Here is a 15,350-nt window from a genome sequence, read left to right as displayed (position 1 = left end):
GGAGACAAATCGACTTTTGTCAAAGCAGATCAAGTACACAAAATAAAACCGATGATGATGGCTCACATGGTTGTACCAAGAAATCACCCATCTTTTCTGAATCTTAAGAACAAAAAAACTAAAAAACCACCTATCAATCTTAGGATGTGTATTCATCAAACAAGCCCTAGAAATAGAAGAGCCACCATATTTACAGCAAACGGAATTCGGCGCCATCATCAATTCAGCGGCACCATCGACGACAATTACGACTACCACCAGTTCGACACCACTATCAACGGTACAACCACCATCTTCAAGGAGAAGGTGCAAAGAGGTGAAAAGGAAAGGCTCACATATCAACAACAATAACACATCATCTCCGCCTCAATCATCTTCGAATCTCAAATATGTTGTGGAACTTTTGGGATGTAGTGATTGTGAATGGCGAAGGAGAATGTTTAATATTGTTTACGTTGGTGACGTCGAAAGAGGATCTGGAGTTTATTGTTTGGAAAGAAGCTTAGTGGGTGTTTGGGAAAACATTTTTAAATAGCTTATTAGCTTTGTAGGTTTTCAAAAAGCTAATAAGCTAAAAAAATGTTTGTGTATTTAAAAAGCGCTTCTTTTTTATAGGAAAAAAATAAAGCTTTCAAAAAGATGAAAAATCCTAGCTTTTTAGCCATTTTTACTCCTAAAAATCAGCTTTTTCTTATCCAAACACTTTTTAAAATAACTTTTTCCTAAAAACTATAAGCTAATAAGCACTTTTCTTAAAAATCATTTTTGTGATAAAAAAAGCTAACACAAACATGCCCTTAGAACGTGGGAGGTGTTAGAAGCACACATATGGATGAAGATGGGTTAATGCCTAAGATCATGTTTAAGTTTTCTTTTTTTCTTTTAATGTTTTTTAATTAACATATATTATTATTATAATTCATTGACCTCTTATAATGGGTCAAAGGACGATTTCAATAAGTCAATTTCTAATTCATTCCCTTAAAGTATAAAAAAAAATTGAGTGACCTTCTAAAACAAACATAATAAGTCTGTTGGGCTAATATGACATTTACCCCTTAAAACCAAATAAACCAACATCTATTTATATCAACTTTATAAGGTTATATATATATATATATATATATATATATATATATATATATATATATATATATATATATATATATATATATATATAAACATTACATGTTTAATAATTTACAAAAATGAATTTGAAAAAAATATCAATATTAGTTGTGAATAAACCACTTTTTGCAAGGTTTCTATAAATTATCGTGAATTCAAAAGTGATTAGCCGAAAATTATGTTGTTCAATTAGGAATATTGATTTGAATTTAAATTGAATTTAATACATTAATTGACAAATAAGAATTTATGGAGACATTTTAGTTTTTCATTTTTTTTATTATATTTTTAGATTATATTTTTATAATTTAATAAAAAAACCAAAAAAACCACAATTGCCAAGTGGATTTAAACGAAATTAAAAAAATATTGACATATTAAATTATGTGATGAAACGTAGAAAAAAAAAACTTTCATTTTATTATTACGATTTAAAATTGTGAATCATATATTTTTTTTGAAAGAAAATAAAAAAAGAAATAGAACCGGTTTGCCCATCTATATCCAACTAACGACGATGAGAAAATTTTGAACTTCGAAGAATGTCATGGGCTCATGGCGATTACCCATAAAATATTGAGAAAAATAAAAACAAACGAATTTGCTCAAAATTAACCCCCTCTATTTGCTCACGAAATCAATTCAAGACACAGACCGCGATCAAGAGCAAAAAAAAAACAGGAACGATTTGTCTACACCAATGTTAGTGAAGGTGGTAGAGGAAAAGCGAATTACAGTGATTCAATCAAACTCAATGTTTCGACATGCAAACACGAAAAAGGGGGAAATTCTTTAAGAACAGATAGATACATTCGCATTTAATCTTAGAACCCCCAACCCCATCATGTCTACGAAGATAATATTAGAGGGTATTCACTATTCAGCTAAAATCATTGATTCGTTTTCACTGTATTTATTCGTATATTGTTTTTGATTGGATTTAGATGGAGCAATTAGGTTCATGGTTTGAGTGAAGACGAATACATTCCAACTTCTAGGTCTTGTAACTATGAGGAACAGTAATACTTTGCGGATTATAGGATTCAATTCCCGTTTAGAAGTAAGTTCTACACTTTTACTCACTCTCATCATCATTCTATCCATCCTTTTTGATTCTATCATTCACTTCATTGCAAGTTTCTCATTGATTCCTGCAAGCAAGAAAAATGAAAATTGGCTATATCTTTCATGATGCATACATATGTTCATCGATTATAAGATGATCAAACTTCTTTCTTTTATCTTATCATATGGATTATGTCGATTAATACTGTAATGAAGCCATCTTCATAGTGTTATGCATCAAGAACTTTTCACAGATGGGAACACCAGATGGAAAGTCAGCAATTGAGCTAACAGATGATAGCAGAGCAGTTCCAGTATCAACAACAAGAAACTTATCTTCACTTAAAAGTAACTCAGAAGATTTTGGCACTAATTATATATGGAGATTAGTGTTGTCCAGTATAAAAGCTGCTTTCTTCTCTGATAAAATAAGTTTTCTCTTACCTTGTGGCCCATTAGCAATGTTGGTTGACCAATTGTCCCAACGCCATGTAAGACTTTACTTTATTCATATTCATATTCAGATTTCAGATATTCTATTAATACTTCTTTTGTTGTTCATACTTTCACTTTATTTTTTTTTATATGGAATATGATTATCAGGGTTGGGTGTTCTTATTGAGCTTATTGGGCATCATACCTTTAGCAGAACGTCTTGGTTGGGCTACAGAGTAATTATCTACACATTAATATCTCCAAAACTTATGCATTACATCTTATATGTAATTAAATATTTTGAAATTACAAACAAACCATTATTTTCACCTGTAATTTTGTTATATGATGGTTAAATTGGAAAAAAGTCTGAAACTTTTATGGTTTGATTGTGAAATAAAGGTATAAGTGGTTAAACTGCAAAATTGCAAGCATTACAATCTTTTATTTCTGTGGTTTATAAAAAAGAATTTTTATTTGTAAAAAACACTCGTTGACTATTTGACTTTGTTGAGTTAATGTCCGAAACTCAATATCAACACAATTTCTATTTTTTATGCAGACAACTGGTTTTCTACACTGGACCTACAGGTTTGTTCTTCAAATTAGTACATTTTTTTTGTTATATCTACTTCGAACATATGGATTGATATTGATTATTTGATTTTTCATACATTTGGAATATGTATTTAAAAATTTGAAATTACAGTTGGGAGTCTTCTGAATGCGACTTTTGGCAATGCAACAGAGTTGATAATCTCATTGTTTGCAATGAAGCAAGGAATGTTACGACTTGTTCAACAGTCATTGTTAGGGTCAATTTTGTCCAATTTGTTGCTTGTTCTTGGATGTGCGCTTTTCAGTGGTGGAATTGTTCATCGGAATAAGGAACAAATATTTAACAAGGTTAGACCCTTTTTTTGTTTCCATAAGTGCCATATATCTTATTGTCTGAATGACTGAATGAGGATGATAAATGACCATTTTACCCTTCGTTAAATGTGTAAAACCTGACTTTCTCTATCAAGTCGCACTTTCTGTATTAAGTTAAAAAGAAATTCATATATATAGCAAATTGTCTGAATAAGACTAAATGACCTTTTAGCCTTCGTCTAAATGTTAGCAAAGTTGTAAAAGGTTTTCGATTTAATGGGAAAAGTCTCATTTTCCTGACTTTCTTTATTTAGTTGTTCTTTCGGTATCAAGTCAAAAAGAAACACTCATATACTACTAAATGACCATTTTACCCTTCGTCTCTAAATGAAGGCAAATTTTGTAAAAAGTTAAGGACTTAAACTTGGAAAGTCTCGTTTTCCTGACTTTCTCTATTAAGTCAAAAAGAAACACTCAGACATAGCTTACTGTTTGAGTGAAGCTAAATGACCATTTCACCCTTCGTCTAAATGAAGGCAAATTTTGTAAAAAGTTAAGGACTTAAACTTGGAAAGTCGCATTTTTCTGACTTTCTCTATTAAGTCAAAAAGAAACACTCAGACATAGTTTACTGTTTGAGTGAAGCTAAATGACCATTTTACCCTTCGTCTAAATGTTAGCCAATCTGTAAAAAAGTCAGAAGGGACTTTACAGGTAAAGCCTCATTTTCCTGACTTTCTCTATTCAGTCGTTCTTTCAGCATCAAGTTAAAAAGAAACACTCATAATAGTAAATGACCATTTTACCCTTACTGTCAGTCAAATGCTGGAATGAACATGGGATTGCTGTTAATGGCAGTGATGGGCTTACTTTTTCCAGCTCTTCTCCATGAAACACAAACCGAATTACAAATCGGGACATCAGAATTACTCCTTTCAAGGTTTTGTAGTTGCATAATGCTCATAGCATATGCAATCTACATATTTTTTCAGCTCACAAATCAAAAACAAGATTATTCAACCATCAAAGAGGTAATGACTAATGACTAATCACCCTGTTGAGTATTTAAAACAATTTACAATAAAAAAAATTGCTGATATTTTCCCGATAATGATTTCAAAAAAAAAAAAAAGGATGGGAGACAGGATGATGAAGAATCTGCAGAGATTTCAAAGTGGGAATCAGTTATATGGCTTGGACTTTTGACTCTTTTCATTTCGGTTCTTTCAGAGTACTTGGTCAATGCCATAGAGGTTTGACTTTGACTTTTGTTGGATTGATTTACATGTTTGGTGGTGTGTAGCTTTTGTTGGAAATTGGAATTGGAAATGGAAATGATTGTGTGTGGTAGGGTGCATCTGTTGCCATGGATGTTCCAGTTGCATTCATTGGTGTTGTGTTGCTTCCTGTTGTTGGAAATGCAGCTGAACATGCAAGTGCCATTATCTTTGCAATTAAAGATAAACTAGTAAGTACAAATTTCACAAGGGCAAATTTGTCAAAAAACTATATTTTTACTTCTTTACTATTTGTGCAGGATATATCTTTAGGAGTAGCAATTGGCTCTTCAACACAAATTTCAATGTTTGTGGTAGGTATTATTATTATTATTAGATATAACTTCCATTAACATACTACTATTTTATTTTATTTTTTTGCCAATTAGGTCATTAAAACTTATGAAAATAAGGTTATTTGTGTCATTTAGTAACCATGATTTTGAAATATTTGCATTAAAATGTTAGTTTTGTATCCTAAGATGAACAAAAACTTTTGTTTAGTGAACCTAATTGGCATAAATGTTTGTTTACTAACATATTTTTTTGGTAAATCTATTGAGATTTTAGTATATTTATTATTGAGTAAATTACACGAATGGTCCCTATGGTTTGGGGTAATTTGCATGTTTGGTCCCTAACTTAATTTTTTAACTCGGAAGATCCCTACTGTTTGTTTTTGTTGCGCGCTTGGTCCCCGTCTTACCTAAAAAGACTATTTTACCCTTGATTTTTTAATTTATTTAAATAAACACACCCCAACCCTACTTCCACCTCACCTTACCTACCCCACTTTATTTAAATAGATTAAAAAATCAACGGCAAAATAATTTTTTTAGGTAAGACAGGAACCAAACATGCAACAAAAACAAACAGTAGGGACCTTTTAAGTTAAAAAAGTAAGTTGGGGACCAAACGTGCAAATAACCTCAAACCATAGGGACCATTCGTGTAATTTACTCTTTATTATTTAATGTTAGAATTAGATATTTTGTTGTGTATTTGCAGATGCCATTTTGTGTGGTAATAGGGTGGATGATTGGAAGTCCAATGGACTTAAATTTTCAACTTTTTGAGACATCAATTCTTTTTATGACTGTTCTAGTAGTAGCCTTCATGTTACAGGTTTGACTTTTTAGTTGACTTTGACTTTTTTCATTTCCAACTCATTCTTAAAATAAAAATAAAAACATTGTTCGCTTTCACCCCATGAAAATTACAGCGTTTTTAGTTTTTACGGAAAATGTTTGACTATTTGAACTCTTTAAACTTTAAATTTTTGTACAAATCGACTCAAATTTTGCACATTTTTTTTTTTAAAATGTAGGAGGGAACATCGAATTACTTCAAGGGATTAATGTTGTTGTTTTGTTATATGATTGTGGCTGCGAGTTTTTTTGTACATATAGATCCTGTATCTATACGTGAGTTGTCACTCCTCTTTGTAACTTTATGCCACTTAGGATTGTTTTGGAGTTTTGAATCAATTGATTTGGTTTTGCAGAAGATAACCCTCAATATCCGTAGTTTTAGGATTACATAATCACATCCAATATTATATAATATCTGAAGAATAACGATTTGAAACTCCATTGATGAAATCGTGAAGATTGAAGATTTTTCCATGAACTTGGTTTGATTCAAGTTATATAGTATAGTTAATGTGATGATTTTAGCATTACAAGTCACAACACATGTTTTTAGTGGGCACATCTTCGCTTATACAACATTATGATGTAAATTATCTGGGTTTTACATAGTTATTAAAATCTTTGTTAAGTAACCTATGTAAATTTATTTTTTAAATATTACAATTAGGTCTCTCATCTTTGTCCATATATTTATATAAGACCCATAAGATATTCTCTATCATTCCAAGTAGAGCTTGAACGTTTAACTTATGGTTGAGTGACACACCTTTCAATTAACATATAGTTAGGCTAAAAAAATCTATTGAGTTTAATGAATTGAAAGTCGTCTAACGTGTATTTAATATATATATATATATATATATATATATATATATATATATATATATATATATATATATATATATATCCAAACTTGTTTTATTTAGAAGATTTAATTACTATCATAATGCTATAATTTTTGTAATAAAATTTAAACTATTTATAAAATCAAAAAATATCTATAGTTCAATCTCGTTTTGAACCATTATCAACTATGATTTACTAATTTCTTGTGACACCAATAGCACTTATTATGGAATTCTCTTAAATACAAATAATTATTACCTCAACAAATACTGCAACCTAAATTATAAAATGGTATATATTAATTTTCGGGAATATTACACTAAAACCTTTAAATTTATCAAAAATTACGGTTTTAGTCTATAATCAATTTTTGGTGCGTTATAACCCTTAAATTTTCTATATTTTTTTAACATATATTTCATTTAGTAGGTTTTGAACTTTATAATCGGTTACCATGCCACATGGCTACCACATTAGCAAATAGCAGTTGATTTGTCGCAACTCTTAGGCTATACGAAATGGTTTACAAAACCATTATCGTGAAGGTGTGCCACATTACCCAAAAAGTCAAATACTTGCAACTTACTAGCTATAGGAAATGATGTTCATATGAAGTTACTAGTGAGTTTAGAAGGGAGAAGAGCGAGAGAGAGAGACATGAAGAAAAAAGAGATTGTGGCCTCTAGTAACTACACTCACGGAGCATTAGAATCACAGATTTTAAGGGTGGTGTTTGGAGGTAAGTCACATGTGACTTGAGGGTGCCAAGTCACATATCGTGCCAAATGGCCAAGCATTTTGTATAACCTTAATGGTTGTCATGGTTGTTAGCTTCTTGATTTTTAACCCTCTCACCTTGATGTTTTATGTTCTCCACCTTGTCCCTTTATCTTTTACATGTCGATGTAGAAGCAAACATCTCTCGCATCTCGTCATTTTTCCTTCTCACCGCCAATTAGAACATTACCGCCACTTCCTTACCGTAGATTAAAACATATCCTCACCGCATACCTCCCATTCATCCCACCTCTCTTCATCGTAAGGATTCAAGAAGTAAGTTTTAGAAGGGCTGAAACGTTTTTTTTTTCAAAACGATTCAAGAATCAGGTTTTAGATGGTAAACTCTTCAAATCGTAGGTAAAACATAGACCTGTATATTTGTTTTGGTTGTTAGAACTCAATCGAAAATTCCAAAGAGTTTTTGATGATGATTCAAAGCATAAAAGATAAGATTTTTTTACAATGATTTGATGCATAAAATGCTAACCAAATTATATATTAAATACTTAAACCAAAATTACATATTTCAAAAAAAAAAATCAAACATTTTTCTAACCCTTCACCTTCCTTCAAATGGTCTAGCATGGCCTTCCTCCTTATAATATTATAATATCTAATCAATCACTTCCACCAAATTGATCAAACTAACAAGGATCTCTGTACCATTCTGCAAGGTACCTTGTGACACATGGTATAAAAGGATTCAAATATGTTATTTGAATCCTATCATTATCTACTTATTTAGTTATCTTGTTTTAAACTATTGTGTGATCTTATCTTTCCTTTAAACTAGGATCTAAATCTTTGTATTTAAACCTACTGAGGTCACGTGAATGAAATAACTTTTTCGATCAATTTGTTTCTTTATGGTATCAGAGACTATCAATCCAACCTAAGAAAAACCCATCATGGGCGTCACCACAGAAGAATCATCCCGCGGCAAGAAAGGCGATGAAAAAGACGGGTCAACCAACATCGATTCAAGCTCACCTTACTATTTGCATGCGTCGGATAATCCACGACAAATGCAAGTAAATGATGTTCTCACCGATAGCAATTACAACGATTGGTCTCAAGAGATGACTAATTCTCTGTTTGCAAAGAACAAGATGGTCTTCGTAAACGGAACCATTGAAAAACCAGACGAACAAGCAGACAACTACATGATATGGATGTGGTGTGATGCCATGATCAAGGGATGGCTCACCACAGCCATGGAGAAAACCATCAGATCCAGTGTGAAATACGCCAATACCTCAGCCGAGATGTGGAAAGACCTCAAAGAAAGATTTGAAAAGGAGAGTGCACCCCGTGCATATGAACTCAAGAGAACCTTTACCATCACACACCAAGAAGGTACGTCTGTTTCATCCTATTATACGAAAATGAAAGGTGTGTGGGATGAGATCCAATCGGTGTGTCCTTTGCCTCGATGTCCATGTGGTCGTTGTACATGTGATGTTGGTAAAAAGTTAACCGAGTCAAAGGAGAAAAAGAGATTATATGAATTTCTATTAGGGTTGGATGACACCTTCTCGACGGTAAGAACACAAATTCTTACCACAAAACCTACACCAACACTGGGAGAAGCGTACCATCTCGTTGCAGAGGATGAACAACAACGAGAGATCTCAGCCACAAGAAGGGTGACACAAGAAGCTGCGGCCTTTCAAAGCCTAAGCCTAAACAAAAGAGAAAGCTCGTTTGACCCAAATAATCAACGAAACAAACCACCGTCCAAATAAGTTAAACGTGGGAATCAAGACCTAGAGCATTGCACTGTGTGTGGGAAGAACAGTTACAATAAAAATGGGTGTTTCAAGGTGATAGGATATCCAGACTGGTGTCCGGGTAAGGGAAAGAAGGAGAAAGAAAACCCAAAGGCCTCTTGGGCTGCTGTGGAAACAAGTCCAGTAGCTGGGCTAACAAAGGAACAATACCAAATGGTGGTCAAACACCTCTCAATTGACAGAAATATGGATGGTCTTGAAAATACAAGTGCTCACATGTCTGGTAAGTCACTCACGGATAATTCTTGGATTGTTGATACAGGGGCATCGGAACATATGACCGGTGACAATCATTTACTTGAAAACACTGTCACTTTTGATTATGAGGCACTGGTTACCATCCCTAATGGTGCTCTAGTACCGGTTGAAGGGAAAGGGAATTGTAAGCTACCAAATGGATTAAACTTGAGAAAAGTTTTATATGTACCGAATTTTAATTGCAATCTATTGTCGGTAAGGAAGTTAACTGACGATCTAAACTGTGTTGTGACATTCTTTCGTGGTTTTTGTGTTGCCCAGGACCTGGACACAAAAGGCTTGATTGGTGTGGGTAAACGTGATGGTGGTCTCTATCGTATGGATTCTGAAGCAAAGAAAACAGAGGCAATGTCAACTGCACAGAACACTGCAATTTGGCACAAGAGGCTTGGACACGCATCAGAATCAAAATTGCATAGAGTTGATTTTTTTGCAAAATTCTAGTTTTAGTTTGAACAATAAGAACTTTGATTCATGTATTAAGGCAAAATTCACACGTTTGCCATTTCCAAGTTCATCTAGTAAAACCTTAAATTGTTTTGATTTAGTGCACTGTGATATTTGGGGTGGATATCGAAAGCCTTCTTTTACTGGGGCACGCTATTTTCTTACTATCGTAGATGATCACAGTAGGTCGGTCTGGGTTTTTCTACTCAAACACAAGCATGAAGCAAGTAAACGTCTTATAGAATTGTGTCATATGGTAGAAACACAATTCGAAAAGAAGGTGAAGAAAATCAGAAGTGACAATGGTGGGGAATTTGTTTCCAATTACATGCGTGACTTCTACGCTTCCCGAGGAATTATCCTTGAAACATCTTGCATCAAAACACCCCAGTAGAACGGTGTTGTTGAACGAAAACACCGACACCTCCTTGAGGTAGCTCGATGCTTACGGTTTGAAGCAAAGCTACCAATCACGTTTTGGGGGGAATGTGTGCTCATAGCAGCTTACATTATAAATCGACTACTATCCAAAGTTATCGATCACAAAACACCTTTTGAAATCTTACACCAACATAAGCCAGACTACGACCACATGAAAACATTTGGATGCTTAGTGTACACTCGAAACACTGAGACAAGAGGAGACAAGTTTGAAGTGAGGGGGAGACCTGGTATTTTCTTGGGCTATCCTCATGGGCAAAAAGGATACCGTGTCTATGACTTGGAGTCTAAAAAGATTGTTGTCTCTAGGGACACAAAATTCCTTGAAGATATATACCCATACGCTGAAGTTGAAGAAAATATAGGAGATGAAACAAATCCTTTTGAGCTCGCTATTGCCTCATATGATGACGTACAATCTAGTGCTCCAATAACACAACTGCGACCAGTACCACCTTCAACCGAAGTTGAAAATATCGACCACCCTGAATCAGATACTTATTCTACAGAAATCAAGAATATCGAGCCTAATGAAAGCCAACAAAGTGAAGTGCAGTCACCCAAACATTCTCGATCCAGGGCCCTACCGAAAAGGTATGATAGCTTTGAGGTTAATTTACCTCCCTCACTACGCCATGATCTTCCTCACCCTGACCAGCACCCATCCACCGAGCACTCATTAGCGAATTACATTTCCTATGAGGGATTTTCCGACAACCATAAAGCTTTCTTGTCTTCTATCAATTCACACATTGAACCGAAACACTTCAAGCAGGCAGCCAAAGATCCAAAATGGATAACAGCTATGGAAAAGGAAGTTAAAGCTCTAGAAGATAATGACACCTGGACATTGGAGGAGCTCCCTCCAGGTGAACGAGTCATTGGCTCGAAGTGGGTCTATAAAGTAAAATATAAACCAACTGGTGAGGTAGAACGCTATAAAGCTAGGTTGGTTGCTAAAGGATACACACAGATGGAAGGGGTTGATTTTCACGACACCTTCGCGCCTGTTGCTAAACTTGTCACGGTCCGAACTCTCCTTGTCATCGCAACAAAGAAAGACTGGATTGTCCATCAGTTAGATGTGAACAACGCATTCTTACATGGTGACTTACAAGAAGAAGTGTACATGTAGGTACCTGATGGCTTTGTGAAAGAAAGTGATCACAGAGTATGTCGTTTACGGAAGTCACTATATGGCTTGCGTCCGGCATCACGTAACTGGTACCAAAAATTCACATTTGCACTTGTTCAATTGGGCTTTCAATAATCCCATGCAGATGCCTCTCTTTTTGTTTACCAACATGGTGATGTATTTTGTAACGCCCCATCTCTGGTATGTTGTTCCCGTGGCATTTATTTAGAAGTTTTATTGAGGGACTCGGCGAGTCTATGGCCTGAATCGCCGAGTAGGGTCGAGTTTTCGTGCACGTGTTAGTCGGCGACTCGGCGAGTCCATATTCTGGACTCGGCGAGTCTGCCTGCCTGGAAGAAACCCTAAATCCCCGGGTTGCTCATTATTTAAGCAATGTTATGTGCCCCAAACTCGCCTCCTTAACCCTCAGAGAGCTGTGAGAAACCCTAATCCATCCCTTATTTGTTTTAAGTGCTTTTGTGTGGATTTTGAAGGCTTAAAGAAGAAGAAGAAGAAGAAGAAGAAAGGAGCAAAGAGAAGAGGTGTAGAGCAAAGATCCAAGGGCAAAATCAGAGTTCATTGAGGTATTTCTCGGATTCCTTCTGTTTTATGCTTTAGACCTCCATTATAACTCTTCTAGGGCTAGTTTGATGCATTTTCCAAGCCTTATAGTTGTATGGATGCCTTCATAGGTCGAGAGATCCCTAGATCTGTTCATTTAGGAGTTGTAGAGTGTCACACCCCAAAACCACGAACGGCGGAAACGTTCAGGGGTGGAGGACGTCATGTACAGTATCACAACAGTGTAATATAATAAACAAGCAACAACATCATCCATTGCATTATAAGTAAAGTTTAATACATGTGTGTTCTTTCGTTGTAATAAGACACAAAAAATATACAATCAAAATAAAAGACGAGACTTGTCTGCTCTGTCTTCTCAAAACCTGGCCTTCGTACCTGTCTACTGATGACCTGAGAATACAAGTTATTTTGAAAGCGAGTATCAGCTTTAAAGCTGGTGAGTTCATAAGTATATAAGTGTCATTGCCTTGTTTGTGAAAATCTGTTATGAAAGCCATGTAAACCTTTAAATGAAAATGTTGAGGTAAGTATGAAATCCCTAGAAAAACCCTTATTTTCTATAAGTATGAAATGTAGTCTTCTACCAAGACCCGAATGTTCTGTATGTATGAAGTGTAGTCTTCTACCAAGACCCAAATGTTTTGTATGTATGAAGTGTAGTCTTCTACCAAGACCCGAATGTTCTGTATGTAAAATTATAGTTTTTCCTTTGTGTTGACTAGTACTAAAAGTGCTTAGTCTAACTCATCGTTTATGTGAATGTATCACAAAATAAAGTAAACAGGAAAAATGTAATACTGTAAGTGTTGTCACTGGGTACTAGGACCAACACAACATCGCGTTAAGCGAAATATATAACCTAATGAACATCTGAAGATTGTCCAAAATAAGTATTAATGTAAGTGTCATCGCTGGGTACTAGGAGTAACACAATCATCACAATAAGCGAAAGGTATAACCTAATGAACATCCGAAGATTGTCCAATTGTCCTCTGTAGCAGCAGCAGGTGGGTGGAAGGGTTAGTCCCAATCGATCTACCTAATATAAATAGTAACCTTAGACCTCCATAGATGGTCATCGACCACTGGTGCTAATCAGTGGGGTTCGGAATGGTAAGTCCCACCTAGCTATCCCATTGAACCGAGATAGGAAAGACAATTTACACAGTAAATACTAATAAATCATCTTCGTAGTTCTAAGTACAAGTATCCAGGTAAGTGAATACAGGATAATGCACCTATGTAAAAGTGTTCCTGTATGGTATTCATGTATGTGTGTCCATGTAACAGGTAAGTATATGTAAACATATTCATGTATCAGGTAAACATCTGTAAGTACTCATGTATCAGGTAATGTACTAGTATAGACTCATGAATGAACTGACTCTTGTGTGATTCCTTGTAATGGAAGTAATGTTTGATATCTTCAAACTATCCCTATGATAATTTACTGTAATATAATTGGTTGATCATGTAGGTTTATACACTCTTACTACTCAAGGGTGTGGGAAACTAAATGAAAGATGTAAACTATAACATCAATACATATATAAGAATATAAGTGTATATGCATAGTTTAGTTCAAGGATGTAAAATGGTTTTGTAAGACATCTTATGGGTTTTGAACAATAATTAACAATGATTTGATGTCATTTTAATATACATTTCAAAAGTAAAACATTTGGTAACAATGTGCATTTAAGATGTAAAACCATTTCATGCATCACATTTTGTAGGATGTGAAATCTGTTAAATGACAAACACAGTTATAAAATACATATCAATGATTTAATAACATGTTTGTTTCTTCTTGTATTATCCCCCATTAAAGCATTTAAATCATTTAAAACATTGATTAGGGGTATGAACTCACCTGCAGTTGGTGATTGGAATGAACTGAACGGTATAGGATGGCTAGGTGTCAAGCGAGGACTTGTGCACACACTATGATCCTAATGAACATATAATCACACATATATGCACTCAATTAGACTCAAATGACTAATTGATAATGTTTAAGACATCCTAGACATAGTTAACACTTTATATAAGTGTTTTAAGCCGTAAGGATTTCATCTAAGCTATTGTGGGACAGGGTATTTGTGTTTAGGGTTTCCAAAGGACCCTATATGAGAGTTTACTGTCCATTAACCATCACACATGGAGTTTACGATTGTAAACTCTTGAGTTTACGGCCGTAAACTCTTGAGTTTACGACCGTAAACTCCCAAACATGTGTGTTTGGTGTGTTTTGAAGTCCCAAATGCTTTCTAGAATTATCCTAACTTAGTGGTTAAGTCCTTGGAAGGGTTTAAGGTCTAGAAGTACTCCAAATAGGAGTTTACGGCCTCAAGGCCATTTCCCCTTGGAGTTTACGGCCGTAAAATCCCTTGGGGTGTTGTTTTTGTTGCTTTCAAGCCTCTTGCACTTGTGGGATATGTTCTAGACTTTTATTCCTAGCATATGAAGGCATTAGGCACACCTTAGTGCCCTTTTTAGGAGTTTACGGCCCAAGAACCATGTCTTGGCCGTAAACTCACTTGGTTAAGTGATTTTGATGTGGCTTGGTCCTTCATTTTAAGTGGAACAATTTCTTGTAAAGGTCTAGGGCTTTAAGTGTCATGAAAACACCCCTTATGTCCATTTATATGGAGTTTACGGCCTAAGATTCACTTAGGCTGTAAACTCACCCTTGTTTGTGTCATTTGATGTGTTTAAGACCTTAAACTATTTGGGAAAATAGCCTAGATGCAAGCCTTAAAGTCCTAGAGCCCTTAAATCACCATTTAGTGTTAGAAAATGGAGTTTACGGCCTATGAGAGTTCTGGGCCGTAAACTCCCAATCTTGGGTGGATTTTGGCTTGTTTTCTTGTCCCTAACATGCATACATAAATATCTAAGGCCTTATCATAACACAAGTGTCGGTTTTGGCTTCGTTTCGGGAGTTTACCGCCCAAGAACACCTTGGGGTGTAAACTCCTATATCTAATGATTTAGCCATCTAAATCCTGTTATAAGCATCTAATAAGCATTATAATACTACTAGAAAAGGGTACTCACAATCTGGGATAAAAACCCGAAGATCCGTCAGAGAGAAAATGACTTTTCTCTAGTTGGAATTGTGAATAATGAATTAATT

General features: G+C 34.8%; 2 protein-coding genes across 2 annotated transcripts; both read left to right on the top strand.

Annotated features, from left to right (window-relative positions):
• Window positions 1–1,596: 1,596 nt before the first annotated feature.
• LOC111889776 (vacuolar cation/proton exchanger 3) lies at window positions 1,597–6,321 on the top strand. The gene is made up of 12 exons (XM_042898481.2): window positions 1,597–1,997; window positions 2,073–2,188; window positions 2,436–2,684; window positions 2,797–2,864; window positions 3,191–3,219; window positions 3,338–3,534; window positions 4,320–4,532; window positions 4,635–4,754; window positions 4,853–4,969; window positions 5,039–5,092; window positions 5,787–5,903; window positions 6,106–6,321. The coding sequence occupies exons 2-12, from the start codon at window positions 2,138–2,140 to the stop codon at window positions 6,319–6,321; spliced, it is 1,431 nt and encodes a 476-aa protein (XP_042754415.1). The 5' UTR covers window positions 1,597–1,997; window positions 2,073–2,137.
• Window positions 6,322–8,463: 2,142 nt separating this feature from the next.
• LOC111889775 (uncharacterized) lies at window positions 8,464–9,300 on the top strand. The gene has a single exon (XM_023885927.1). The coding sequence runs from the start codon at window positions 8,464–8,466 to the stop codon at window positions 9,298–9,300; it is 837 nt and encodes a 278-aa protein (XP_023741695.1).
• The last annotated feature ends 6,050 nt before the right edge of the window (window positions 9,301–15,350 follow it).

Source organism: Lactuca sativa, chromosome 9 (assembly GCF_002870075.4).
Source record: "Lactuca sativa cultivar Salinas chromosome 9, Lsat_Salinas_v11, whole genome shotgun sequence".
Lineage (NCBI taxonomy): Eukaryota > Viridiplantae > Streptophyta > Magnoliopsida > Asterales > Asteraceae > Lactuca > Lactuca sativa.
This window is presented reverse-complemented; position numbering and strand designations above follow the sequence as displayed.

What these genes read in the sequence shown, in the direction of transcription:
- LOC111889776 (XM_042898481.2), top strand. Translation starts at nt 2,138, where the DNA reads ATGAGGAACAGTAATACTTTGCGGATTATAGGATTCAATTCCCGTTTA. An exon ending in GATTCAATTCCCGTTTAGAA is followed by an intron (nt 2,189 to 2,435) that starts GTAAGTTCTACA and finishes TTATGCATCAAG; the next exon opens with AACTTTTCACAGATGGGAAC. An exon ending in TAGTAGCCTTCATGTTACAG is followed by an intron (nt 5,904 to 6,105) that starts GTTTGACTTTTT and finishes TTTAAAATGTAG; the next exon opens with GAGGGAACATCGAATTACTT.
- LOC111889775 (XM_023885927.1), top strand. Translation starts at nt 8,464, where the DNA reads ATGGGCGTCACCACAGAAGAATCATCCCGCGGCAAGAAAGGCGATGAA.